This window comes from Scardinius erythrophthalmus, assembly GCF_964197995.2.
Source record: "Scardinius erythrophthalmus genome assembly, chromosome: 19".
Taxonomy (NCBI): domain Eukaryota; kingdom Metazoa; phylum Chordata; class Actinopteri; order Cypriniformes; family Leuciscidae; genus Scardinius; species Scardinius erythrophthalmus.
Window position 1 is genome coordinate 2,927,289 of NC_138239.1, and position 27,317 is coordinate 2,954,605.

Sequence of the window (27,317 nt, forward strand, 5' to 3'; positions counted from 1 at the left end):
TACTTACTGTGTTCTGATTCATAAAATATTTTTTTTTAACATTATATATCTTCTAATTATTTATAATAGTAATTATATTCTGATATAATATATAATAATAATAATATATTCTAATAAAATAATTATAATATATTCTGATAATAATATATATATACTGTATAGGCCCTGACTGAAATGCACAGATTAATCGCATCTAACATAAAAGTTTGTTTATAAAATATATGTATATATATATATATATATATATATATATATATATATATATATATATATATATATATATATATATATATATATATATATATATATATATATATACAGTGCTATGCATAAGTTTAGACACCCATGCTAAAGTTGACTAAAAAGAGGAATAAAAAAATCATCTTTTGGAAATTGAACTTAATGCCTTAATTAAATTTTTTTTGGAAAAATCCAACCTTTAAGGACTCCAATTTTCTTTGTGAATGAATAATGTATCGTAAATAAATAAATGTTCTTCCTTAAAATACAGGGTGCATAAGTTTGGACACCCCTATGTTAAATTCCCATAGAGGCAGGCAGATTTTTATTTTTAAAGGCCAGTTACTTCATGGATCCAGGATAATATGCATCCTGATAAAGTTCCCTTGGCCTCTGGAATTAAAATAGCCCCACATCATCACATGGCCTTCACCATACCTAGAGATTGGCATGGTTTTATTTCAGTTAGCCAAATAGCTGGTTTGATTTGCATTGAGAGATGATCTTATGGAAAGTACTCCATGCCAATCTCTAGGTATGGTGAAGGCCATGTGATGATGTGGGGCTATTTTAATTCCAAAGGCCAAGGGAACTTTATCAGGATGCATATTATCCTGGATCCATGAAGTAACTGGCCTTTAAAAATAAAAATCTGCCTGCCTCTATGGGAATTTAACATAGGGGTGTCCAGACTTATGCACCCTGTATTTTAATGAAGAACATTTATTTATTTACGATACATTATTCATTCACAAAGAAAATTGGAGTCCTTAAAGGTTGGATTTTTCCTATTTATTTTAATTAAGGCATTAAGTTCAGTTTCCTTCCTTTAATTTCCTTCCTTCGTTCCTAGCGAGTGTATAGCGCTGCTGACTTCAGTGACCCGGATGAGCCTGTGTTTCTGTTCTCAGCGGTTGTTATCCACTGTCTATGTTGTTATCTGGGAATAATTTACCGCTGGATGGTGCGATTGACCAATCAGAATCAAGTATTTCACAGAGCCATGTAACATACTGTATACATGCATGTCTGTCTGTATGTGTGTAGCCTACATATATATTTATATATATGTGAAGCTTAAAAATCTTTTGCTGCCGTTATGATTTGGCTGTAGGGCACTGAGAGATCAACGAGAGAAGATCAGAGCACAGTAAATCAATCCAATCAAACAAACAAATCCAGAGGGCAAGACAGGAACGAGAAAACAGGGGAAATGCTCAATAATGCTGTCTAGACTAGACAAAACTTGACGATACAAACAACTGAACAGGTATGAGGTGATGAGGAACAGCTGCACATCATTACATTGATGACAAACAAAGCACTAAGGGAAATAGAGTTCATGAAAGTGGGTAGAGTAAGCGGTTAGAGTGCCCTCTGCTGGCGCCCCCTTCAATTAGTTTACTTCAATGAAAGGTTCGGATTTTGAGAATTTTTTGAATGAAAAATCAAAAGGATAAACAATGCAGACTTATTTTTTCAGCCATCTTTGATCATATTTACCAAGGGTGCAAAAAATTATGAACACAACTGTACACACACACACACACACACACACACACACACACACACACACACACACACACACACATTACAAACTTTTGTGTTAGATGCGATTAATCGATTTGACAGCACTAAAATTTCAATATATGTTCTAATTTATATGAGAAATATGTAATTTATTTGTGACTGTATTTCTTATTGTAATTTTACATTAATGCATTTAGGTTGATACAGTTAAAATATTAAATTATATTTTTGATATAATATTTGTATGGGCTAATATTGTCTAAAACCTGTTGAAAATGTTACCAATAAGAGCGCGCGCACACACACACACACACAATGTATAATTAGTAACATTAGTATTATTAATTAGGCTACATTGTATAATGTAAATTAGACAGACCTGTCAAGCATTATATAATATATTTTTAATGCATTTTGATTAAAGTTATTATAAAGTGTTACCAGATCTTGAAGTGATGATCATCATGTTCATGTGTTTTCTCTCTTCAGTCTCCGCTGGTCCTTTAAGAGTCTCCTCCTCCTCCTCCTCCTCCTCATCCTCCTCTCCTGTATTTTTAGCTGATGAAGCCTCTTCTTCTTCAGTTGAATAACACACTCATACAGTATAGCTATGATCCGTCTCATCATTTCCAAGCCTCTCTAATCCATCCCATGATATTTTGATCAGAAACACCTCTGTCTTTGGGGAAAAAGCTGCAGTGGATGCTGGAAAACACCAGAAGCCTCATCATCATCATCAGCATCAACATCCACATCGAGGTGCAACATGATCCTGATGGATTTCTGAGACATTTCGAGCGCCATGGACGAAACTCAATTGATTTAACCGCAACTGACGGGTTTTAAAGGGTCTGATCCTCAAGAGCCTTCAAGACGGACGGGATCGTGGAGCATCGGGGAAAAAACCGGGTCAATCGGGACAGAGACTACATGCCCAACATGGAGAGGGGCAAACCTGCCACTTACACGGGCGACAAGAAGGCGAAGATGGCTGCAAAAACCAATAAGAAGTGGGTAAGACTGGCCACCGTGTTCGCTTATGTGTTATCCGTGTCTCTGGCTGCGATCATCCTGGCCATTTACTACAGTCTCATATGGAAACCTGCCGGAAGCGCGAGCAATAGTACAAAACCCAACTCTACATCCAGTAACAGCAACATCTCCGCGATCATCAACGGGACGCAGAACAACAGCAGCGCGTTCGTGGATCTGCATTTAAACACCACCGGCCTCAACCGGACAGCAAGGTCGCTTTCCAGAAGTGCGCAGTCCCAGTCCGGGGATTTCTACAGATACACCATGCCCACAGAGAGCTCAGAAGCTGCAGGAACACAGTCTGCCCGGAGAGATCACCTCCAGACCCACGCCGGCGGAGACGCGCACCCGGACACGCGCAGGGACGAGGACGGGCTTGGAGGGCGAACACAAACTCAGTTAGTGTCTGATACGGATAACAAGCACAAAAAGAACTAAGAGAAGCCTTGGGACTTGAGATGTTGGACAGGAGGACGCTGGAGGAGGCCGGGAGCGCGCACTGACTGTCGGACACACGCATATAGCAGAGGCTAACTACGATCAAATATAATCTGTCCTTTTCGTTTCGCCTTAATACTCGGCATCTCCTTGGTGGACGTTTGCAGTGTAATGGGCTTTAACTTTATATCCTCGGAGCGTATAGTCCAATAATCACCGGCTGGCCTGTCATTCAATTGTATAGGAATCATTCATCCGATCCGAGCCGGAGACTGTCCATCGCGCGCAATGCCTTGATTTGAACAGCCATGTTTATGGGGTCGGGAAGGGTTCAAGCTTTTAAAATAACAACACTAAAAGCTTGCATGAATTACCTTTTAACCAATTAATAAGGATTCGTATGTTTAGAGGAACCTGTGTCGATGCTCAGGTATGTGCAAATAATATCCATGTAAATGTACTGTTTAGTATGTTTATGTACATACATGCTCTGGAAACATTTCGCATCACTCGATCATTTTTACAGCAAATAATGTATACCATAGGTGTAGAATACATCACCATAATGGTAAATAAACTCACTTGTAAAAGTACAAACACTCATTTCCTTCGTTATAGATTGGATGAGGGGTTCACGTGCACTTCTTGTGAGCAAAACTGGGCAGCACATCAATCATTTTCACTAGATTACAACACTCATAATCAAATGACAGTTTAGTCAAGGTGAGCACACTGTTTAATCCGGGATTAATAAGATATTAAAATCAATGTGTTTTGTTGACCTTTGAGCAGATTGGACCAGGACTAGTGTGTATGCATGATTCATATTCATAATAGAGAATTTACTGGTTGTATTCAGGTCAAAAACAACAACTCATTTTCGGTGTCTAGTGTCTTCTGGCCTCGTAGTGACCCACACACACTGTCCCATCCGTCTATTTATCATCGGTCTCTAACACTTGTGTCTCATCCATTGATCTATGCATGTTTAGTAGAGCTTCTTCCTCTCTCTACTGTCAAGGCTTATCGATTGTCTTACAGTTCTGGAGGATTACACAATCCTGCTCTATTTTCAGCGGCGGCTCCATGACCTGTTACAGCACATGCTGGAAAATATCTGTGCAACTGGAACACCAAACCACACTAATACTGCGCATCTTCTGGAAAAACACCTGCACAAATGAGAAATCTAAGCACCACAGTAAGATGTTGCTCTGCGGCTGCTAGGAGTGTGTTTAAAGCAGTTCCCACTTTTAGAAATCATATTACAGGAATAGCCTATGCTTAAGTGCGAACTGAATGTAATGTTCTCGGACACTTAATTGCACGTTATCTGCAATTAAATGAAAATGTGTTATAGTTAAAATTTATATTAAATGCAATTATTTGAACTTGAAAAGTGCTTTTTGACATACTTAAGTACATCTTTATATGCAATTGCAGAATTACTTCTATTGTCTTAAAGTTTACTCCTTCAAGCGTTTATGGTAAACTAATATATACTTTTACCTAATTTCTATTAAAACTTGTATGTCATGTATTTAAATATAGTTACTATTACATGCTTGTAATGATGTTGCAATTTAAAACCTTTAAATGTAATTTTGAAAAACACTACGTGTGCTTTAGTATTAAACTTAGCACATCAAAATAAGCGTACTTCTTTAAAGCATGATAAAACAATGATTTTAATGTACATTAAAGTAAAACTTTTAAAAGTGAACAGTCATGAAAGTGAACTCTCTTTAAGTACACTTTTATTTCATTATTGTTATTATAAATGAAACTGCAAGTAGAGTTTTTGGTAACACTTTATTTTGAGGTGACATAGTTACGTTACTACATGTAGTTACTATAGTAATAACAGTAAATTAGCAGCTGTTTCCTGTAAACAAGATGTTTTGAACTTTCTTTCGTCCTGTGACTGAAGACAATTGATTCAGCAGCTGTGGGAACAAATCAATGTTGACTTGACTAGTTAAAATGTCAGTTTTTAGTGTGCAAACCCCCTTGAGATCCAATTATTAGACTTGTTTACCAAATCAGTCCTCACTAGAACTGCTGACAGTCGTGTGATGAAACCTCCAGCACTAGTGAAGTCGAGTGTGTGCGTAAAACAGGTGAAAAAATCCCTCAGACAGATGATGAGCCACATCTAGAGATCAGATGATTTTCCAAATGTCATTTTTACTTGAGAACACCCTAGCAACCATATAGCATCATTGACAGTGTGTTTTGCATGGACAATCACCATGCATTTTCTTCAAAAATGTAAAATTGTAATATTTCTTGAGTCTTAATCATGTTACTCAAAAAGCATGTTACTCAAAAAGAAGCACATATGCATATTATCAATTGAAATGTTTCATACAAGTACGAATACAAACCAAAGATTTAACGGCATGCATGCAAGTTAAATCGGTGGTTCTCAAACCGATGTTCATTGCAAATAATTAAACACAACTAACCTTAAAATCATGTATAGCTGCTTAGCCAAATAAACCATATCTTTTATTGATGCCAAAAGTCATGTTTCCAGTCAAATTCTACGATATCTCCTAATACAAAATCAACCCAATGTTTGTAGTCTGCTAAATCTTCTCATGTTCTTTGTGCATTCATAATGTTAATAATATTGCACTTTTATCTCAATCAGTTCATGCCACTATTATTAATAAACCTCCAGTTTGATTTCAAGGACATTTTAGGTACTTTTGTATGATAGTACATGTTGTGTTTGGTCTGCATCCCGAAGCAAAATCCTTCGAGAACCAGTCAAAGCTTGTGTTTGAGAGAAAGTGGAGGATTATGTTAAAGGTTCGTAATGGGCTTTTCAATGATCATCAGTCAGACCGGAGAGAAATGCATTATTAATCAAGCCGAGAGACAAGTGTTGCTGAAGAGTGCTGTAACCCAGCCCATCCATTACTGATCCTCATTTCCCATCAGCGCCCGGGACCGGCTTCATCACGGCGTCTGAGTTCACAGCTGCAGGTGCACATGATATAATCTAATGTGTGCCGAGAGACCTGGGAGCCATTTTCCACCGCACTGCAGCACGAGCACTGCCAGGAGACGAGGAAAGACTCCGGCAGGACCGGGCCAAATCAACACTTATTTCTGGCACTGGATCTAAGTGGATTTTGCGAGGCTTTCTGTCCCATTTCTAGAATAACTGGTGGGATAAGCACCACGGCCTCTTTATAGGGCTGAAAAGTCTTGGTTTTAATATAAAAAGCTCTGCAATTGTCCATAATGTTTGTGTCTGTGCTGAAACCCTTGGTAAGATAAAACAGCATTAATGAACTTTGAATTTTGAGAGAAATCTTTAGCCTGGAAATCCAGACCTAAATCTAAAAGATTAACGGTCTGGCATCGACTAATGAAACTCGGCCAGCTCGAGGGGCGGCGACCAAGAATGCATTTGAAAATCTCACTGCACGCAATTGGATAACACTACGACCAATCACAACAAGTTATCGCTTAGCTACCAGCGGAGCTAACTGGTAGATTAGACTCTTGCCGTTTCCGGTCGGCAAAACAGCAAACATCCTTCTTGCAAAGTAACGATTCGAGCGGCGTCTTCTGTTCCTCTTTTAGAGAAAAAGCCAAGTCTAACTCGTTCATTGTAGCGGCCAAAGCCGTTTCAAACAACCGGTGTTCATCCATAGCCATCTTGCAATGTTTACTAATGACTTCGGCGTCACAGCGCTGTCATCATCTTCATCTCGCCTATATCAGATAACCCGATGTGATTGGTGCAGTTCGGACACAAGGGCATATTTAATGAGCATCATTACTCGACGCCAGAGTAACTTGCTAACTTGTGCTCTCGCGAGAACTCTGGATTTCCAGGGTAAGAAATCTTATTCAAACATCGGCAATTTCCAGAAAAGTTGGGAGATTTTGTAAAATTCAATAAAATCTGTGATTTTCTTTTTCTCTTGAACCTTTATTTAACTGACAAAAGTACAAAGAAAGATTTCCAATGTTTTTTCACTGATCAACTTAATTGCACTGTAAATATAAACTAATTTTGACGGCTGCAACACACTTGTTATTCGTTTGGGAATTGAGGATATTAATTGTTGCAAGTTTGCAAGTGGAATTTTTGCCCAATCTCGCCTGATTGAAGACATCTGCACAACAGTGTGTGGGCATCATTGTCTGGTTGTCCTTTTCATTGATGGGCTGTACATTTTCAATAGGAGACAGATCTGGACTGGAGTGTAAAATGACTAAGAATAAGTAGCACGTGCAGAATGAGGCCTGGCATTGTCTTGCTTCCCAGGAAAGATGTCATCAAATGGCACTGTATGTCTCTGTACAATCCAAATATGTTTTCATGGATTCCTCTGAACACAGCACACATTTCCACTGTGTTTTGGAAGTATAGCTTTCTCCTTGCATAACAGAGATTCAATTTGCATTTCTTGATGCATTGTCAAACTGTTAAAGTCTCCCTGTAGTCAATAATTGTATCCATTAAAACTCATCTTTGGTCACCAAAATGACATATTTAAGCATTTTGTACTTGAAAAAATGTCTTCATGCCTTAAAATATCTTGAATGTAACTTGACACCCTTGCCTCATTTAGTAAGCATGGTTCTATGAATATGCGAATGAGCCCCGCCTCCACTCACTCCCTCAGCTCAGAGATCCACTGGTTGACACGTTGATCTGATTGGTTACAAGGTAGTTTGTGATGTCAGAAACACCAGCGATTTCAAAGCGTGTTTTTGAGACTGTCTTTGCAGTTTTAAGGAGAAAATACTCAGCAATGCTGTCGACTTATGAATTTACACATGGCTTGTCTTAAAGCGTATTAAAAACACCACACATTGAAAACTTGATTTTCACCACAGGGGAACTTTAAGTGACAACGGTTTTCCAAAGTACTCCTGAGCGCATTTGTGACTGTAATTAACACAGTAGCATGATGGTTTCTCATGCAATGACGTCTTTCACATTCAACAGAGGCTTAACGCCTTTCCCTCATGTACTGAGATTTCACTGGATTCCCTGATTTTTTTCACAATAGTATGTATGATAGATGGTGAAAGACCTAAATTCTTTGCAATCTTTTATTGAGAAGTGTGATTTTTAAGCTGTTAAGACTATTCTCTCATGAAATTTTCCCCATCTTTTATTCCCAATCATGATACCCTCACCTTTTACCAATTCACCAGCTTACCCTGGACGGTTTCAGAACAGTTTAACTTGAATACATGTGAAATGCATTAGTGATGTTTACACCAAGAATCAGTGCCAGTGATGTAATTTAACTTCCGCTGCCTTTACATTGCCTACATCAATGCTCACTGGGTGATGTTTCACTCTTTCACATCCAAATCATAATCATGAGTCATGAGTCATGTGACCGGTCCCCGAGGATGATGCCGTCCCTGAGCATGCCTGCTGGAAAAGGGTAATTAAAAGAGTAACAGAAGACAAAGCCGTGTTTGAAGAGAACAGGGAGTGATTTCCAGAGCAACCGGCCGATGGGAGCCTTTTAAAAAATAATAAGACACTAATCCCAAAAGATCCTCTATTAAACAGAGCGCAGAGGTCTGAGGCAGCGCTGCATGTTCAAAACAACACAACATATTATTTAATTTTTTTGGTATCTTACACAAATGTGATTTCCGCCGGCGTGAGTTATTTTAATTCCACTGTAAGTAACTCTCCACAGCAATGATTGCTTTAGCACGTGAAAATATGCCCGAGTAAATCGACTTGCATCAAAATAATTAATTATCAAATGTGTGATAAGCTATGCTCCCTTTAATGGATCGGGTGAGAGAAGCAGGTCAAAACAACAAAAGGCTGGAAAATAATAATAATAATAATAAGTGGATAGCTTGAAACAAGACAGCTTATCTGAAATAACTCCACAAAACTCAAGGAATGAATTCGCATTAATTCATGCATTTAATGTGTTTCATTGAAAGTAATGTATATATACACACACACACACACACACACTCACCAGCCACTTTATTAGGAACACCTTGCTAGTGTCGGGTTGGACCCCATTTTGCCTTCAGAACTGCCTTAGCACAGATTCAACAAGGTGCTGGACACATTGCTCAGAGATATTGGTCCATATTGACATGATAGTTGCTCCAGATTTGTCAGCTGCTTTTCCATGACGTGAATCTCCTGTTCCTCCACATCCCAAAGCTGCTGTATTGGATTGAGATCTAGTGGCTGTGGAGGTCGTTTGAGTTCAGTGAACTCATCATGTTTGCCAGTTTGAGATAATTTGAGCTTTGTGACGTGTGTTATTCTGCTGGAAGTATCCATCAGAAGATGGTCATAAAGGGATGGACATGGTCATCATGAATACTCAGGACGGCTGTGGTGTTTAAACGAGGCTCAAGTGGTACTAAGAGGGCCAAAGTGTTCCAAGAAAATATCCATATATGGATAAAAGATCCATGCTTATCATGTTGCTTATGCCAAATTCTGACCCGACCATTAATGTTGCAGCAGAAATCCGGACTCATCAGACCAGGCAATGTTTGAGTAATCTTATATGATCCTGTTTGTGTGAATTGTAGCCTCAGTTTTCTGTTGTGAGCTGACAGGAGTGTAACCGGTGTGTTTTCTGCTGATGTAGCTCGTCTGCTTCAAGGTTTGACGTGTTCAGAGATGCTCTTCTGCACACCTCGGTCGTAACAAGTGGTTATTTGAGTTATTATGGCCTTTCTATCAGCTGAACCAGTCTGGTCGTTCTCCTCTAACCTCTGGCATCAACAAGTCATTTTCAGCCACAGAACTGTGAAAATCCCAGTAGATCAGCAGTTCCTGAAATACTCCCGTCTGGCACAAACAACCACGCCACGTTCAAAGTCTCTTAAATCATCCGTCTTCCCCATTCTGATGCTCAGTTTGAACTGCAGCAGATCGTCTTCATGTCTACATGAGTTGCTGTCATGTGATTGGATGATGAGACATTTGCATTAATGAAGTTGAACAGGTGTACCTAATAAAATGGCCAGTGAGTCTTTCTCTCTCTCTCTATATATATATGTATATATGACCCTGGATCACAAAACCAGTCTCGAGTCGCACGGGTTTATTTGTGGAAATAGCCAACAATATATTGTATGGGTCAAAATTATAGATTTTTCTTTTATGCCAAAAATCATTCGGATATTAAGTAAAGATCATGTTCCATGAAGATATTTTGTAAATTTCCTACCGTAAATATATAAAACATGCATTTGTGTGAGTGAATGCTGCACAATCTTGAACATAAATGAACAACTTTAAAGGCAAATTTTCTCAATATTTCAATTTTTTTGCTCCCTCAGATTCCAGATTTTCAATAGTTGTGTCTCGGCCAAATATTGTCCTATCCTAACAAACCATACATCAGTGAAAAGCTTATTTATTCAGCTTTCAGGTGATGTATAAATCTCAATTTCACAAAATTGACCCATGTGACTGGTTTTGTGGTCCAGGGTGACACACACTCACATGTGTGTGTGAGTGTGAGTTCATGCGCGCAAGTAAAAGTTCCATTATATCCTTCTATGGTAAAACAGGACATGGACTAAAATAGAGGCTTTATCAACAGGGAATTGAAGAGAATTCAGTGTATTTTTAATGGACTGCAGTGCAAAATATGTTATGTATATAAACCTTATATCACTTAAGAACTTCTCTAACAAACACAAACCACAAACACATTCTTAATGTGAAACCCTAATATTGTGACATTTGAATGTAATAAATGTCTTTCAATTTAATATCTAATATACCTTTTAAAGGTAGCTATTGTTGGTATAAATGCATGAATAAAAAGGTGTGTTGCATGTATAATTTTAGCATTTAACAACTAAATTAATTAATAACTGATGGTTGTTATGGTTGAAAAAACAAACAATTTGAGCAGTGGAATCAATGCAAGCATCATAAAGTTTTTAATGCTTATTATTTTTATTTAACATTCATTTCAAAACCAAATGAACACAAAATACTTAAATGAAAGTGTCAGCAAAATATAAAAATCAAATCTTAGTCACGTCATGTGTTCTTCAAACAGTAACGTTTAAACACTGAAATGTTGTAAAGATGAACATCAGTTTGATGATAATTCATTGGCACATAAAGTACAATAATACCTGCTAAACTAGCAAATATGTTCAGCTAGAAAACATTCTTGCAGTCTTTTGAAAACAAAATAATTGAATCTGCAAGGACTGTAAACGTCCTTAATGTTGAATTAGACAATAAAACCAAACAAAAGGTTTTATTTCTGGTAACTTTTCAGATCATTCATACAAAATAAAGTGCTAATAAACATACTTTAACGATCCTTGTGAACTATCCACACAAAATCCCATGACACGTGTGCTTGTGAAGTAGATCAGCATCTGTCAGGTTTGATTTCACTGACGTATATGAGTTCTGATGAAGATTGCTACTAGGTTAGTCTGTTAGTGTGCTGTATAAATGGGTTTGTTCTGCTAAACTTCATGAAGTTACACATTCAAGTTGTTTGTAGTGCTTTCAGACTAAAGCCCCACCAAACCACCAAAAAAATTGGGTTTGGTGGATCAGATAAAGGTTAACTGTGCGTTGAAGCATTAACAATCTACGAGAAGATAACTAATCAGAACGTCACTGCCAACCACTGTTTTCAACGCTTAGCATCCAATAAATGACAAACATTCCCAATTAAATATTCCAAACACAGAAGGTTAAAGAGTCATGTGAGTAACTCACTGAATCAGAGTCATGTTTTCGTTCTTCTGTTTTGGTTTTAGTGCATGAAGTTTCGCTCCAGATGTAAGTGACATCATTTCCATCTAAACAACTTTCCCATTCTCTCTTGCCTGGAATAAAAACAGAGACATTTTATTTTTTCCCCCAAATCACACAGCCCTAGTTTATTATAAAAGAAGCAGAAATAGAGTGTAGTGTTGCATTTAAACACTTTAAAACTGATGTAAGTGTGCTCTTTACTTCGCAGGTTGAATATGTGGCCTGGTTACATATATAGTGCTGCTTCCTAGGGTATTTCTGAAGCACTTCAGCTCGATAATGGAGTTTCAGTGGGCCGCTAAATCCTGTGAGGTGGGACACTTCAAATCTGCAAGTCAAATGAGGATTGATGCTTTAATGCAGCAGCACACTCACCATATCAGCGCTGGTGTTGTGGTCGGGAAGAGCGTCGCCCGGATCCAGATTCAGGACAGACAGACTCGAGTCCATCAGTTCTTCTGCAAGAGAGAGAGAGAAAACACACACATACACATGATCTCAGTGAAAACACAAGGATGCACAACCTCCCAAAACCTGCTGTGCATCACAATCATTTGAGTTTATAACAGTGCATTTGCGAGTTGGTTCCAGAAGTATTGTTTCCTGTTCATTTTCCATAGGGATTAAAAAAAAGTCTTTGTTAAAGCGTTATAAGGAACAATCGAATTAAAAATGTAAAAAAAAAAAAAAAAAAAATTTAAGTTGATTATCTCTATTGAAAATATATATATTTTAAGTTTAATATATATATATATATATATATATATATATATATATATATATATATATATATGGAAACATTAAGTTTTTTTAATGTTTTTGAAAGCTTGTTCTGCTCAACAAGGCTGCATTTCTTTGATCAAAAATACAGTAAAAACAGTAATACTGCAAAAAAGAAATACTTTAATTTAGCAAAGGCACATTAAATTGCTAAAAAAGACATTTATGAAATTAATAAATATTTCAAAAAAAGTTCTATTTATAATAAATGCTGTTCTTTTGAACTTTCAATTAATCAAAGAATCCTGATAAAAAAAACAGTTCCCATAAAAATACTGAGCAGCACAACGGTGTTTAAAGGAGAACTCCGGTCAATTTTAACATTGAGCTCATTTTTTTGTACATTTGGAGTGCTGTCAATACAGAGAACAACGACAAAAATCGGTGTTGCCTACACCGAGTTATTCTATTTTTAAAATTTGCACCCTGTTGACTTCAATAGGGCAAGTAGTAAGCCTGCTTTTAGCCTCTTAACATCCTTTAAGTGTCATTACAAGTGCACAGAAAATGTGAGTGATTCCTTCTGAGTGAACACGAGTGGATCTGACTGCAGTGGATGTGAAAGATATGTATAAAAATGATGTTATTTAAGCCAGCGCAAATACCTGTTTACATCCTGTTTTTCGGTTGAAGTCCAAAGTAATCGATTGCCGAGTTCACGCGCGTGATCATAGGTAACTAAACCTATGCGCGTGAACTCGGCAATTGACTACTTTGGACTTCAACCGAAAAACAGGATGTAAACAGGTATTTGCGCTGGCTTAAATAACATCATTTTTATACATATCTTTCACATCCACTGCAGTCAGATCCACTTCTCTGTATTGACAGCACGCCAAATGTACAATAAAATGAGCTCAATGTTAAAATTGACCGGAGTTCTCCTTTAACATAATGAGAAATGTTAGTACAAATCCTCATATTAGAATGATTTCTGAAGGATCATGTGACACTGAAGACTGGAGTAATGATGCTGAAATTCAGATTTGTTCACAGGAATAAATGACATTTTACTATATATTCACATAGAAAACAGTTATTTTAAATTTTAATACATTTTCCCTGTTTTTACTGTATTTTTGATCTAATAAATGCAGCCTTAAGCCTTATTTATACTAGTCCTTTGTGACTGTTGTTTGTCAGACTGTACGAACATGATCATCGCTGTAAGCCATGTCACAGTGTAAGATCTCAGGTGTCAATGTCAGACTGTACGAGTTAAAAACTGATGCACGCAAGAAAACTTGTCTTAAGTTTTACATCATCAATCAATGATGCGTTCAGTGACTGTTAGTTGCGTTACACACTGGATTGAAACGGTGGCTACAAAGAAATCTCTAACGTTAATTTTGGTCACGGCTTGTCTTGAAAAACGAGGTTAATTTGACGGTGGTCGTAGGAGATTCACTGCAGGACTGAGAGTCAAATCTGAAACTGCCAGAATTTCTTCGGAGGTAAAATCTGATCATAACGTCATTAATCGGCTGTCGGTGAACATGTCAAACTAACGATGAAAGACTTCAGATTTGAGCCTATATGATCAGAGGATTCTTTTAGGATTTGCTAAATGTGTTTCAGACGGCCAAATCGCACAGTGTGCACCCGGCGTTACAGAAATCAAGAGACTACTTTCAAAGACATTAAAAAACCTTAATGTTTCCAAATTTTGACTTGTTTATACATTATCATTTATATACATTTATACAAATATTGTTTTCAATTTTGAAACACTAGGCATCATACACTTGCCGACTTTGTAAATTGTTACAGAGAAAAACTGGGCATCAAACACTAAACGACTGTCCCAGCTAGCAAAAAGTTGTCTATTAGACGTTAAATAGACGTAAATCTTCAACGTCTAATTACGACTTTTTAATGTTGAAAACAGGTCGATCTTCAACGTCTTGATGGAATATGTAAAACTCTTTAAATTTATTTGAGATAATAATGAATATGGTTTGGTAGTTTGTTTTTTCAGTTATTTTAGCATGTATAACAGACTTATCCTGTCTTAGATGATCAGTTGAAAACACGTAGTCAAACAGTCCGGCCGAAAATACTTGGTTGAAATCACGTCGTAAACCAGTCCAAGACGTTTTTTTTTTCAACCATATTTCAACGTTGAAAGACAGTAATTGTTTACTGGGGAGGCTCAAATTGGCTCAAAATATAAAACATGTTTTGATATCCTCCGAAAGGATGGAATCATAGTCTGAAGCTAAATCTGCCTGTGCCCATCATACACTACAAGATTTTCTGTGATATTCGTCAACCCAAAATCTGAAAACTGGCACAGACTCACAGCAACTACTGTTGACTCATCTAGACTGCAAATCTGAGCAAAAGTGGTGTAGTGTATTCCAGTGTTGGAGCAAGTTTCACACGGCCAGTAGGTGTGTTTCCATTACAGATTTGCTCAAAACTTTTGCGATTTTTTCTAAATGTTGACAAAAACTATTGCGAAATGACGGCGTTTCCATTAACCGATGTTATGCGACTAAAACTTCATTTTTTCCTCTCGTGATAATCATTCCAAAAACCATGGTAACGGATGTTGGTAGGTTTATGTACTATATCCCAGCCACTGCACTGCCCATTATTATTAATCGAAGGAGATGTATGTGTGTTATCCAATCATTAATGGTAAGGAACGACCCTTATTATACTGTGAGCGGCTCATATGAGGAGTTTCTGGGTGTTTCTCCCTCAGATCTGCGTCGAGGTCTTGATTGTGGCATTTATTTGAGGTTTATAATCCAGTATTCCTGTAATTCTGTTGTCTTTTATGAGTTCAATAAAGAACTCTGTCTCGTATTCTGTCCAAACACACCGCGTCATCTACGTCAGGTGACCTGTAAATGCACAAAAACTGTTTCCATTGCAGTTTTGCGAAATATTTCTTTTTCGAATTGCCTGAAAAACCTCCTCATGCCAGAGGAAAAACTTTTTTGCGATAAATTTGAGTTTTTGCGAAATTGACGTGTTTACATTGGGCGTATTTTCAATTTCAATTTGCGCAATTTGAAGGGTAATGGAAACGCAGCTAGTGTTTCGTACCGTTTCCTCTAGAAGAGCAGCTCTTGCCGTGTTCAACGGGTTTGTTCTCGTCCGGTTCTGCTGATATACAAACATCTGCAGGTTTAGGACACGATGGTTCCGTCGCACTTCCTTCAGTGGCTGGATTCAGTTCTGTGAGTTTTTCCTTCTCTGGAGACAGAGGTTTTATCTCTTTCTGGATACATTCGCTGTCATCTTGTGCCAATGTTTGTTCGTCATCTTCAACAGGGACGTTCGTGATCAGTGAGGCCGCTTGCAGAGCACTGGTCTCGGTTTCTGACTTGTTCTCATCATGGTTCTCAGAAAAGCGGACCTTTTTCTCAGTGGCCCTCAGAGAAACCGGCTCCGAATGAGCAATTTCTGTATAAACGCGTCCATTCTGGTCCGCCGTCCCATTGGAGGTCATGGCACTGATTGTTTTCACTGACTCTTCAGACTCACATGACTTTGTGTTTTCAATGTCAGTCTCTGGATTGACGCTCTCAGGAGCACAAAGAGCGTCGAGCTCCTCTAAAAACTCCTGCAGACTGCTGTCTGGATAAACCTGGCAGAAATCAACCAACGAATACATGTATTAAAAAAGACTACGAAATATTAAAATCTCTTTAACCTCAATTTCAAGAAAACAAAGAGACCGATAATCGGTTTTACCGATATTTATGATAATGGTCAGTCTTGTGTGCAAATCTCAAAACACACACAAGATGACGCCATTTATCGGTGGATCCCATATTACAAAACCGATATTCAATGATGGAAAAATGCTTGAATATCGGTTTTGTAATATGGGATCCACCGATAAATGTGTGTTTTGTGATTTGCACACAAGACAGACCATTATCATAAATATCGGTTCTGGATATCGATTATCGGGCATATAGACAAGCAAATAATATCCAGAAGTTACCCCAAAAATTTTAAATAAAAAACAATTTGAAACTTATATTTAGGAGTATTAAAATATATTTTATTGTGAAATTATTTTCATAAAAATTTAGCACATTTTCATCCCATAATGTTTGTTACTGTTGCAGTAATAATAACTATAATAAAAATCACCTGCAAATGCTCCTCCTGCTCTTTAGCATCCCACCTGAGGGCAAAATTAAGAAATAATTTACAATCTTATTTATTATTTTAAAACAACTCCTTGTTATCATACAGTAAATGGACATTAATTTACTCATTCAACATGGTAATTGTTTAAAAATTGTAATTGTTTAAAAAGTCAAATGTTTTGGAATCAAAGATATTGTGATATCGAATTTAAAGTAACGTTTACTACTTCAGTAGAGGTATGGCCACTGCTACAGATATAAGCAGACCAATATTACTTCTCTTATAATAGCTTTGGATTGGCCATGCCGTGGTTTCCCACATACACTTATCTAAAGTAACATTACATTAAAACAGAGGTAAGACACACCCAGATTTAGGTTGGTCAAACAGCATTTGCTGCCCTAAACGGAAATTCACTTCTTGTCTTTACAAAACCAAGTACACTTGAATTAGAGCCAAATATTAGTCGACACAGATTTTGCAATAACAAACGAATCCGTTTTATCTACTTGAGAAAACAATTTCAGAGCAAGTCAGAATAAGATCAAATGTTTACAATTTTATTATGTCAGGTAAATGTATCAAGTCAATTTCATAATCAGTTCAAAGATAATCAATACAATAACATCAAAATGCTCAGAGGTAAAGAGTAAAAGATGTAGGCTAAACCCGACATTTAGAAAAATACATAATGCTGAAGTCTTTGAGGTCCTTCAACATTATGGGCTGATCTGAGTTACAGAATCGTGCGCTGAACCCTCTTCAGCATCTCCCTAAATACTCAGACCACGGCAGAAACCTCTTTTCAAATGTAAACATGAGTTCACAGTGGGAATTTGCATTAATCACCGTCCCAGACTTACTGGGGACAGAGGTTGATTTACATGTGGGCACACCCACAGCTGTTAACAAGATATCTCTAAACTCTCCACACCTTATTACCTTTTTTTGGTTTACTTCTGTGGGAATGAGACCTTTGTACCAGTCGCACTGAGACATTTCAAATGATACCAAACATGTATAGTGTTGTATGATTTGTTCACATTAAACCATATAGATGTTTGGGTGAATTTCAGCAAGAGAGAGAGAAGGAACGGGGGAATGGGGGGTCAAGGGAAAGATATGTAGATTAGGATGATGCTTAGGTGAGACTTGCATCTCGAATGGTGATGCTAGTTTCACAAGAGAGAGTTCGAATGTTAATTTCCAGAATAGTCAGGTCCGAATCTTCAAGATTGTGTAACCCTGTAGGCATTTTTGAGGAAAAGTTGTTATACCACATTTTTAGAAAGTTCAATGTCTCCTGAATAAGGATCCATCGTATAACATTGAAATAAGGGTCCCATTTTCTTGTAATTGTCATTGAAACAATAGGTGCATTATTCAAAGCCAAAACACTACAGGTGGATAGGGTAAAAATTTTAAGTTATAGATATCACCATAAAACCTTTCCAGTTTTTCACTTACATAGAGACAGACATTTTTTGTATTACAAGTTTTCTGAAATGTCATGTTTACATATGCAAATGAGGCATACCAGTATATATATATATATATATATATAATTCGAGGGGCAGGCATACCAGTGCGCGGTTCCCCCTTTCGGGCTAGCCCTGTCTCTTCGCGTCTTCACAAAGGTTGTCGAGGCAGCCCTTGTTCCTCTCGACGACTGGCTGATCCTAGCTCACTCTCGAGACAAGGTTTGCGAACACAGGGACCTAGTGCTGCGGCACCTAGCTTGTCTGGGCCTTCGAGTCAACTGGGAGAAGAGCAAACTCTGCTCCGTGCAGAGGATCTCTTTTCTCGGTATGGAAATCGACTCGGTCGCCATGTGCGTGCGCGCGCAGTCACTGCTAATTTGCCTTCGTCAGTTCGAGGGCAAGAGTGCGTTTCCACTGAAACTATTTCAGAGGCTCCTGGGGCATATGGCATCCGCAGCCGCAGTAACGTCGCTCGTCTTGCTTCATATGAGACCGCTTCAGCTTTGGCTTCGCGATCAAGTCCCGAGGTGGGCATGGCAACAAGGCACGCTCCGAGTCCCAGTGACTGCCTTCAGACCTTCACCCCGTGGACGAACCTCAGTTTTCTATGGGCTGGAGTGCCCATAGAACGAGTTTCCTGGCATGTTGTTGTATCAACAGATGCCTCCATAATGGGCTAGGGCGCCATGTGCAATGGACATGCTGCCGCAGGCTCCTGGACAAGACCCCAGCGCCTTTGGCATGTCAATTGCCTCGAGTTGCTGGCTGTACGTCTCACCCTGCACTGCTTCTGTGCGTTGCTCAGGGGTCAGCACGTATTAGTCCGATCAGACAATACCGCCACAGTAGCGTACATCAACCGACAAGGTGGTCTGCGCTCCCGCCGTATGTCGCAACTCGCCTGCCACCTCCTCATATTGAGTCAGAAGCATCTGAGGTCGCTTCGAGCCATTTATATCCCGGGAGACCTGAACCGTGCAGCTGATATGTCTCGGTTTCGGCCTCTCGCTGGAGAATGGGGACTCCATCCCCAGTCGGTTCATCTGATTTGGGATCAGTTCGGGGACGCACAGGTAGATCTGTTTGCCTCCCACGACTCTTGCCACTGCGACCTGTTTTATTCCCTGACCGAGGGCACGCTCGGCACGGATGCACTGGCGCACAGCTGGCCGCGGGGCCTCTGCAAGTATGCGTTTTCCCCCAGTGAGCCTTCTTACGTAGACTTTGCGCAAGATCAGGGAGGACGAGGAGCAGGTAATTTTGGTTGCCCCGTATTGGCTCAACCGCACCTGGTTCCAAGAACTAGTACTCTTCGCGACAGCACCTCCCTGGCCAATTCCTCTGAGAAAGAACCTGCTTTCTCAGGGACGGGGCACCCTATGGCACCCTCGTCCCGATCTTTGAAACCTCCATGTGTGGTTCCTGGATGGGACGAGGCAGGTTTGAGTACCCTACCACCAGCGGTGGTGGCTACCATCACTTCCGCTAGACTAGAGCATCGTCCACGAGACATGCCTATGCGTTGAAGTGGAACCTCTTTGTCAACTGGTGTTCTTCTAAACTTAAAGAACCCACGAAAGGCCCGATCAGTGTCGTGCTTTCCTTCTTGCAAGAAGGGTTGGAGCGAAGGTTGTCTCCCTCCACCCTGAAAGTGTATGGTGCCGCCATTGCCACACATCATGATGCAGTTGATGGTAAGTGCATTGGAAAGCACGACCTGATCATCAGTTTCCTGAGAGGAGCGAGGAGACTGAATCCTCCTCGCCCTCCTCTCGTTCCCTCTTTGGACCTCTCTGTGGTTTTAACTGCCCTGCAGAGTGCTCCCTTTGAGCCTCTGCAATCAGTGGAGCTTAAGTTCCTGTCAATGAAAACAGTGCTCCTGGTTGCATTGGCCTCCATCAAGAGGGTAGGGGACCTGCAGGCATTTTCGGGTGACGAAGCGTGCCTGGAATTTGGACCGGCTAACTCTTACGTGATCCTGAGACCCCGGCCTGGATATGTGCCCAAGGTTCCCACCACACCCTTTCGAGACCAGGTGGTGAACCTGCAAGCGCTGCCCTTGGAGGACGCAGACCCAGCCTTGGCACAGCTCTGTCCAGTACGCACCCTCCATACTTACATAGACAGGATGCATTGTTTCAGGACTTCAGACCAGCTCTTTGTCTGTCATGGTGGGAAGCTGAAGGGAAAGGCTCTCTCCAAGCAAAGGTTGTCTCACTGGATAGTGGACACCATTGCTTTGGCTTACCAGCAGCAAGGTCGACCATGCCCCCTTGATGTGACGGCCTGCTCCACCCGGAGTGTGGCATCCTCTTGGGCTCTAGCGCATGGCGCCTCGCCAACAGACATATGTAGATCTGCAGGCTGGGCGACACCTAACACGGCCTCTGGGCAACCCCCACGTGTGTAGTCCACTGTAAGCCTCTCTGAGCATGTGTCTTTCCCTCGGCAAGCTACCTTGCCACCCCTGGGTTTGAAATATTCCACCTGCAGCTGGACACCCCAGTGATTCTCAATATGCAGCCCCCTGGGGTCATGTGTATTCCAAGTCCCCCCCTTCGGGCTGGGCATAATTGCATATTTCCACTGATATATGCTTCCCAGTGTACCTTGGCATAATTCCAGCAGCCATTAAAAACTATCCCTTTCATGTTAATGTTGTTTTTTCATTGTTTACATGTTTAAATATTCTGAGAATGCATAGTTTTAGTTCTAATGTTTAATGTTTAAACTGCAACAAATGCATTAAAACTTTTTTTTTTTGGCAGCCATTTTGTTTTTATTGTTTATGCCAAAACAGTGATGTTTACAACTTGTTATACGGCAGAAATGGATTCAGCACCTAAAAATCATATAGAAACAACACTTGAAGTACTTTTCCTCAAAAATGCCTACTGCATCTTATCCAGGGCTATTTATCTATTTTGGGACCTGACTAGAAAGGTCCTTTTGTCTTCTCAGGGAGTGGTCGTTCCTCAACCGGACTACCCGGCATTTTCTAATTTCTCAAGTCTCACAGGACCTTATTGTGAAGTTTAACCACAATTTATCCATCTTCTATAACAGCATCACAATATCTTCTGATTACCAAAACATTTATTTGGGCTTTTTGTTCAATTATTGTGTTTAATGAGCAAATGAATGTGCGTTTACTGTATGATAACAAGGAAATGCTTTGAACTTAATGAGATTTTAAAAGATGAATTGTATCATTATAAATCATCCGGTCATGTGATCGGATGAGTTTGTGGTTGAATGCTGAGTGGGAGTGGAAATGCTCATAACCATAAATCCCTCTGAAAAGCATTTACCATCATCCTTTGAGTCTGTGTTAATGGATTTGAGGTGAAATGTGGCAGGATGTTACTGTAAACGGTTCAGCACTTTAACAATTCAGTATGAGGTCAGTTTACCTCCTCGCTCGACCCGTCAGACGGTCTTTACCCTTTGCTTTACTCCCCACCACTGGGACACTTTTCCCTTTCTTGTCAGACGCTTTGTGTCGACCTAGAAAATCCAAAACAAATCAACATAATGCAGAATGTGACGTCAACTTGACTACCAGTTTATAACATTTAAAGTTTAAAATGTATAATAAAGTTTTGAATATTTTGTTAATCACACAGTGCCACAACACTATACATTTCTGTAATATTTTTCCAATGAAAACTGAGCTTTAATTTTATTGCAGTGTGTTGAACTGTCTATTAAAGAGAAAATATAATTAATATAATCTAAAAAAAATCATTAGTTTATTATATTAGTAAATATACACGACACATGCTAGAAAATGTACTTGGAAATAAATTAAACATGGAAAAACAAGTTATGAATAAACAAATGGATGAATTATAGTTATGATTATATCACAGAAAAGACTTAGAATTTATAAACTTTATTCATTCATATTTTGTTTTTCCATGTTTCATTTCTAATATCAATTCACAAATTTTAATTATCAAAAAGGACGTGTAATCAACTGAATTCACAAAAGTTAAATGGTTTAATAATTTATTAAAATTTTAACAATAATAACGCCCTACGAAATGTTTCATTTTTTCAGAAATTTGTTTTCGTGTTTTTAAAGCGTCTAATGAAAACTGAGCTTGAATTTTACTGCAGTGTTGAATGTGATCTGTCATAACTGCCTATTAAGAGAATTATAAAAATATCATTAGTGATATATTATACACATAAAACATGCTAGAAAATGTATAAGGCAAGAAATTTAAGACTGTTTGAAATATAATGATTGTATTTCCTATTGTACAGACATGACTTTGCTTTTAGAAATCATGAATGTTATTTATTCATAATTTGTTTTCCATGTTTCATTTCAAACATCGATCTACAGATTCCCATCCATCAAAGTATTCCAAAGGTTTGAGAACAACTCATCAATATCATTCAATTAATTTTTAGGCCAAGAGTTTTTGGCTTTACGACGCACCTCTGGATTCTTCCGATCTCAGATTTCCTCTTCTGCCGTTTTGACCTCCTATAAATCACATATAATTAACCCAGAAAATACAGTAATTACACACTACATACGGTAAGACCCAATCTTCAACAGAGAGAATAATAAATATACCATTTGCTCCTTGATTAGTATCTCGATCTCAGCTGTAAATGGGTTTCATCTGAAAATTAAAACATTCACCTCTGTTTGACGTTCCTCCATGTTCCTTTTCAGAGAACCTACAAATAAAACATATTGGAAAAAACACACGCCGCAACTGAACATCAACACAAAATAATCTCTGACAATTCCAACAACATACCATGCAAATCAAGCTCAATGTGCCACTACAAGTGCATGTGTTAGTTAGCTTACAGAAGCATGAATTTTAGTGCTGGTTTATGATGGTTATTGGTGCAGATTTAGATTTCTGGCTACCAGATGGAGCTGGTTGACCAATTATTTTTTAAACAACAGTAGTGTCTGGACAGGAGGCTTTTCTTTAGACTTCAGAGACCTTTTTCTTTCCATAACTTTTTAAAATGACAATTTCTGTCTTGATTTTGGAGTTAAATATGATCTGGATATTTCTTCATGAGATTTACCTAAACAGAACTTGAATCCAGGGATGATGGTTGGCTGGAAAAATTGTTCTGACATGAGCACTTGTACTGGACGTTCACTGATCAAGTGTTTTACCTCCCACAAAACAGCTTCGCTGCCCCGAACAGTCTCTAGTGTTCGTAAACCCTCCCAAATAAGGCAAGGCATTCAAAGCACCCTAAAAATAATCTCTTGTCCCCGTCCACTCAATAGGGAAGATTATTTATTTCAGAGGAACCCATATGAAACACTGAAGACTTCCAGACACTTGTTAACATTTGGCCTGAAGTCTTGTTTGTGGTACGACATGTTCAGGTTTGTGAGGACTTAAGACATTGCATAGACTTCCATTGATTTTATATCAGGTTAATTAGATAACCCATACCCCTAAACCTACACATCACAAAACATAACAACATAAAACATGGTGTTTGAACATAAATGTGTTGGCAGTGTGTGTACACAACCACCCAATAATGGCAAAAATCCACCCACTCCTTTATTTAATCCCCATAAATAAGCAGTGTCTCAGAACAAGCTGTTTGCAGTTTCTATGCAATATGACGGCACTTATGCTTAGGCCCCGCCCACAACTGTTGCCAGACTCCGCCCTATTAGCATAGACTCCGCCCCTCAGCGAGCTGTACACAGTCCACCATGTTTATCTCCTTGCCAGAGCATTCAAGTAAGAAATGAATTCTTATTAAAGCTATTAAAGTTATTCAGTCAAGAGCAGTGAGTGATTTTCTGTTTTTCTTTTGTTGTTTGATTCATATTAACAGCATATATATCAGTAAATACTGTATATTACGCTGCTTTCACTTAAATACACAGATCTAATAGACGTACAGTATGTGATTTCTTTCCCTGCTGTTTATGTTCACAGACATACGTGAACTTTGCAAATACACACAAGGTTATGTCAAAAACACACAGTTTAAGCTCAATAAGACGTGAAAGAGAACTTAGGTTAATATACTCACGGGACGCTCCATCTGACAGCCAGCTTTGTGCGCTCAGAAAACCATATATAAGTTTAGATTGATATGGTTTTATGGCATGCTGTTAATAAACTTTCATGATGATGAAGAACTGAAATGTCATGTGAGCGTGAACACGGTAGAAATGATGATCAAAACCAAACAGATGATTTAGTTTTTGTCAGAGTATCCGAGGCATGAGCTGTAAAGGCTCCGCCCTCTTCTGGAAAGAGGGGCGGGGAGCAGCAGCTCATTTGCATTTAAAGATACATGCACGAAAACAGCATGTTTTTTTCCTTCCACTCAAAAATGCATTTACAACAAGCTATACTAACTAATCTGTGGGGTATTTTGAGCTGAAACTTAACAGACACATTCTGGGGACAACTGAGACTTATATTACATCTTGAAAAAAATTGGCATAATAGGTCCACTTTAAATAAAAAGCATGTTTTGGCCGATTTAAAAGACTTTTTTAACTAGTGAGGACCAATAAATTATCCTCACTAGTCAGTTGTCATAATAATATTTAACTACATAAGTGAGGACATTTGGCCCTCACAAGTATAACCTTCAGTATAAGTATAACAAGTATAGCCAAACCTTCTCTCTCTCTCTCTCTCTCACACACACACACACACACACACACACACACACACACACACACACACACACACACACACACACACACACACACACACACACACACACACACACACACACAAAGCCTTTGTGCTAAGAAAACCCTTAGTTATGAAGGGTTAGTGAAGAAAAATTATGAAGATGAACATTTATTTATGTAAAGAGTCCAATTTGCTTTCATGCTGACCATAACCATGTAGTAATGTTATGGTGATAATTTTTATGAATGCTTATGCGCTATAAAAACATTTACAAAAAAAGCTCAATCTGGTGTAAATCTGCATGCTGTGGAATAAATATACTGAATTTCTGCTACAAACAGAAGACAAAGACTACATGACCTTTTTACTTCTAATAATCCACATCACATTTAGTTCGTCTAGTGCTGTTTGATTCAATTACTTGAATTAAAGTCATTCATGTCTCATGACCTCACTGAATCAAGACATTTGACCTTAAAAAGCCCAAGAGACGTGATTCATAAACTTTCCCTGAAAACAACTTTAGTTTTAACAGGCAGAGATATATGAAATTGAGTTAATGTTATTTATATTATTGTTCCCACTCAAGTTCTAGTTCTTCTACATCAGCTCATGTTTAATCAAACAAATGAAGCAGATCAGACTTACACAGAAGATCTGGCAAGACGTCTTGAGCAGTTTGGCATCTAAGAAAGTTTATAGTCATCTGAGCGAAAACAACCTTTTATAACCTCTATGACATTAAACAAGAGTCCAGCTCACTGATGTGGGCAGCGAAAAGGTCAAAGATCATTCATTAAACCCATTTTCCTTCCATAATGTGACATTTCTCAGAGCGAGACAAGATTTTTAAGTTAGATCTGAATGTGAGTTGAGTGGATTGTGCACATTTCCCAATGGTGACGCGTCTTTTTCACAGCTATCATTATTTGATATTATTGCTTTAAATGTAGATAGTAACATGCAAATTACTATATAACTATAGGAAAGATTTTAGAAAGGCTGCAGAATCTATTGGCTAATTCTTGTAGGTACAACAGTGACCTAAAACATTAACAGCTTTTTAATTACATGATTCCTCTGTTTAGTTTTTGTTGCGAAATTTATTCGGCAAATGTGTCTCCATCACAGTTTATATGGTGATCTTATGGAATAAAAAAGTATCTGCCTCAAAAAAGAATTGTGTGCATTTTAAGATTTTGTGCGCAATTTTTGTTGTTGTGCAAGATCTCAAAATTTGCAAAAAAAAAACACGTGGACGGAAACAGCTAATGACTAAATAGATATGTGAATATTGGTTAGGAATGCATGATATATCAGCCACCTTATCGGCCGATATACATTCATTTTTAATGTTATCGAAAAAAAGAAAATTTGGCCGATATATTAAAGCCAACAAATAATGTATTATTTCCTTCAGCTGAGACGCTTCAGATGCGCACTGTTCAACATGATGGGTTTTAATTGCTTGAAATATGATTGGAATCACTTCAAATGGGAAAATACAGTTCAACATGTGCAATGTGCAACACAAGTCTGTCATTTCAGCTACATTAAATTATAATGAGAACATTAATATGTCAGTTATCGCCTTTCAAATGTAAAGAATTATTGGTTATCAGTATCGGCCAAAAGTTTCATATCGGTGAATCCCTACTATTAATTAACATTAAGGGCCCTTTCAAACCTACCTTGTTTGGTCCGGATTTTATGACTTTTCAGTTTGATCCGAATCAAAATTACAGGTGTGAACCCTCCCCCGGACCACGGTCCGCACCAAACAGACCAAATTTGGTCTGACGAAACGAAGCAGTCTCGGTCCGGATCAACTGAACAAAGGTTTGGTTCGTTTCTAGTGTGAACGCATTTCCTGCATGGTTCGGACTTTCAGACCATTTACACAAAGTTCCAGTGGTTCCCGCAGGATTGCTTGCTCTTCTTCTCCTTTCCTGCCGGCAACCATAAAATGTTCGCACAACGAGGACGTTCATTTGGCGAATGTGAACTAGCCTCGAGTATAGCTGGAGCTGCAGGGAGTAATGCCGTAATATTTACAGTATAGCGGCAACGATATGCGTCTGTTCATTCATTCTCGTAAAAGTTACCCGCCGAATTGACAACACGCTGACGTCAGACGCACGTCCGTTTACAAACCAATCAATGTCAAGATGCAGCCTATTATAGATGATGACGACAGGACCCAAGCGTGTCACGTAAAGTTCTTTAGTGCGTTCACATAATTGCACTGTGAAACCA

General features: G+C 38.6%; 2 protein-coding genes across 6 annotated transcripts in view; one reads left to right on the forward strand and one right to left on the reverse strand.

Annotated features, from left to right (window-relative positions):
- The first annotated feature begins 2,484 nt into the window (after positions 1 to 2,484).
- LOC308680021 (uncharacterized protein) lies at positions 2,485 to 3,828 on the forward strand. The gene has a single exon (XM_081347904.1). It carries the CDS (start codon positions 2,701 to 2,703, stop codon positions 3,241 to 3,243), a length of 543 nt encoding a protein of 180 aa, XP_081204030.1. The 5' UTR covers positions 2,485 to 2,700; the 3' UTR covers positions 3,244 to 3,828.
- Positions 3,829 to 11,151: 7,323 nt separating this feature from the next.
- ccdc9b (coiled-coil domain containing 9B) overlaps positions 11,152 to 27,317 on the reverse strand; it is a 38,872-nt gene continuing 22,706 nt past the window's right edge. For all 5 annotated transcript variants that reach the window (XM_081347878.1, XM_081347876.1, XM_081347877.1 and 2 more), the window contains 7 exons: positions 23,057 to 23,094; positions 22,847 to 22,894; positions 21,810 to 21,903; positions 16,916 to 16,949; positions 15,857 to 16,400; positions 12,395 to 12,477; positions 11,152 to 12,090 (listed from right to left, as the gene is read on the reverse strand). In XM_081347878.1, coding sequence (XP_081204004.1) covers positions 12,064 to 12,090; positions 12,395 to 12,477; positions 15,857 to 16,400; positions 16,916 to 16,949; positions 21,810 to 21,903; positions 22,847 to 22,894; positions 23,057 to 23,094 — 868 coding nt within the window. In that variant the 3' untranslated portion in view covers positions 11,152 to 12,063. The remainder of the gene's footprint in view (positions 12,091 to 12,394; positions 12,478 to 15,856; positions 16,401 to 16,915; positions 16,950 to 21,809; positions 21,904 to 22,846; positions 22,895 to 23,056; positions 23,095 to 27,317) is intronic.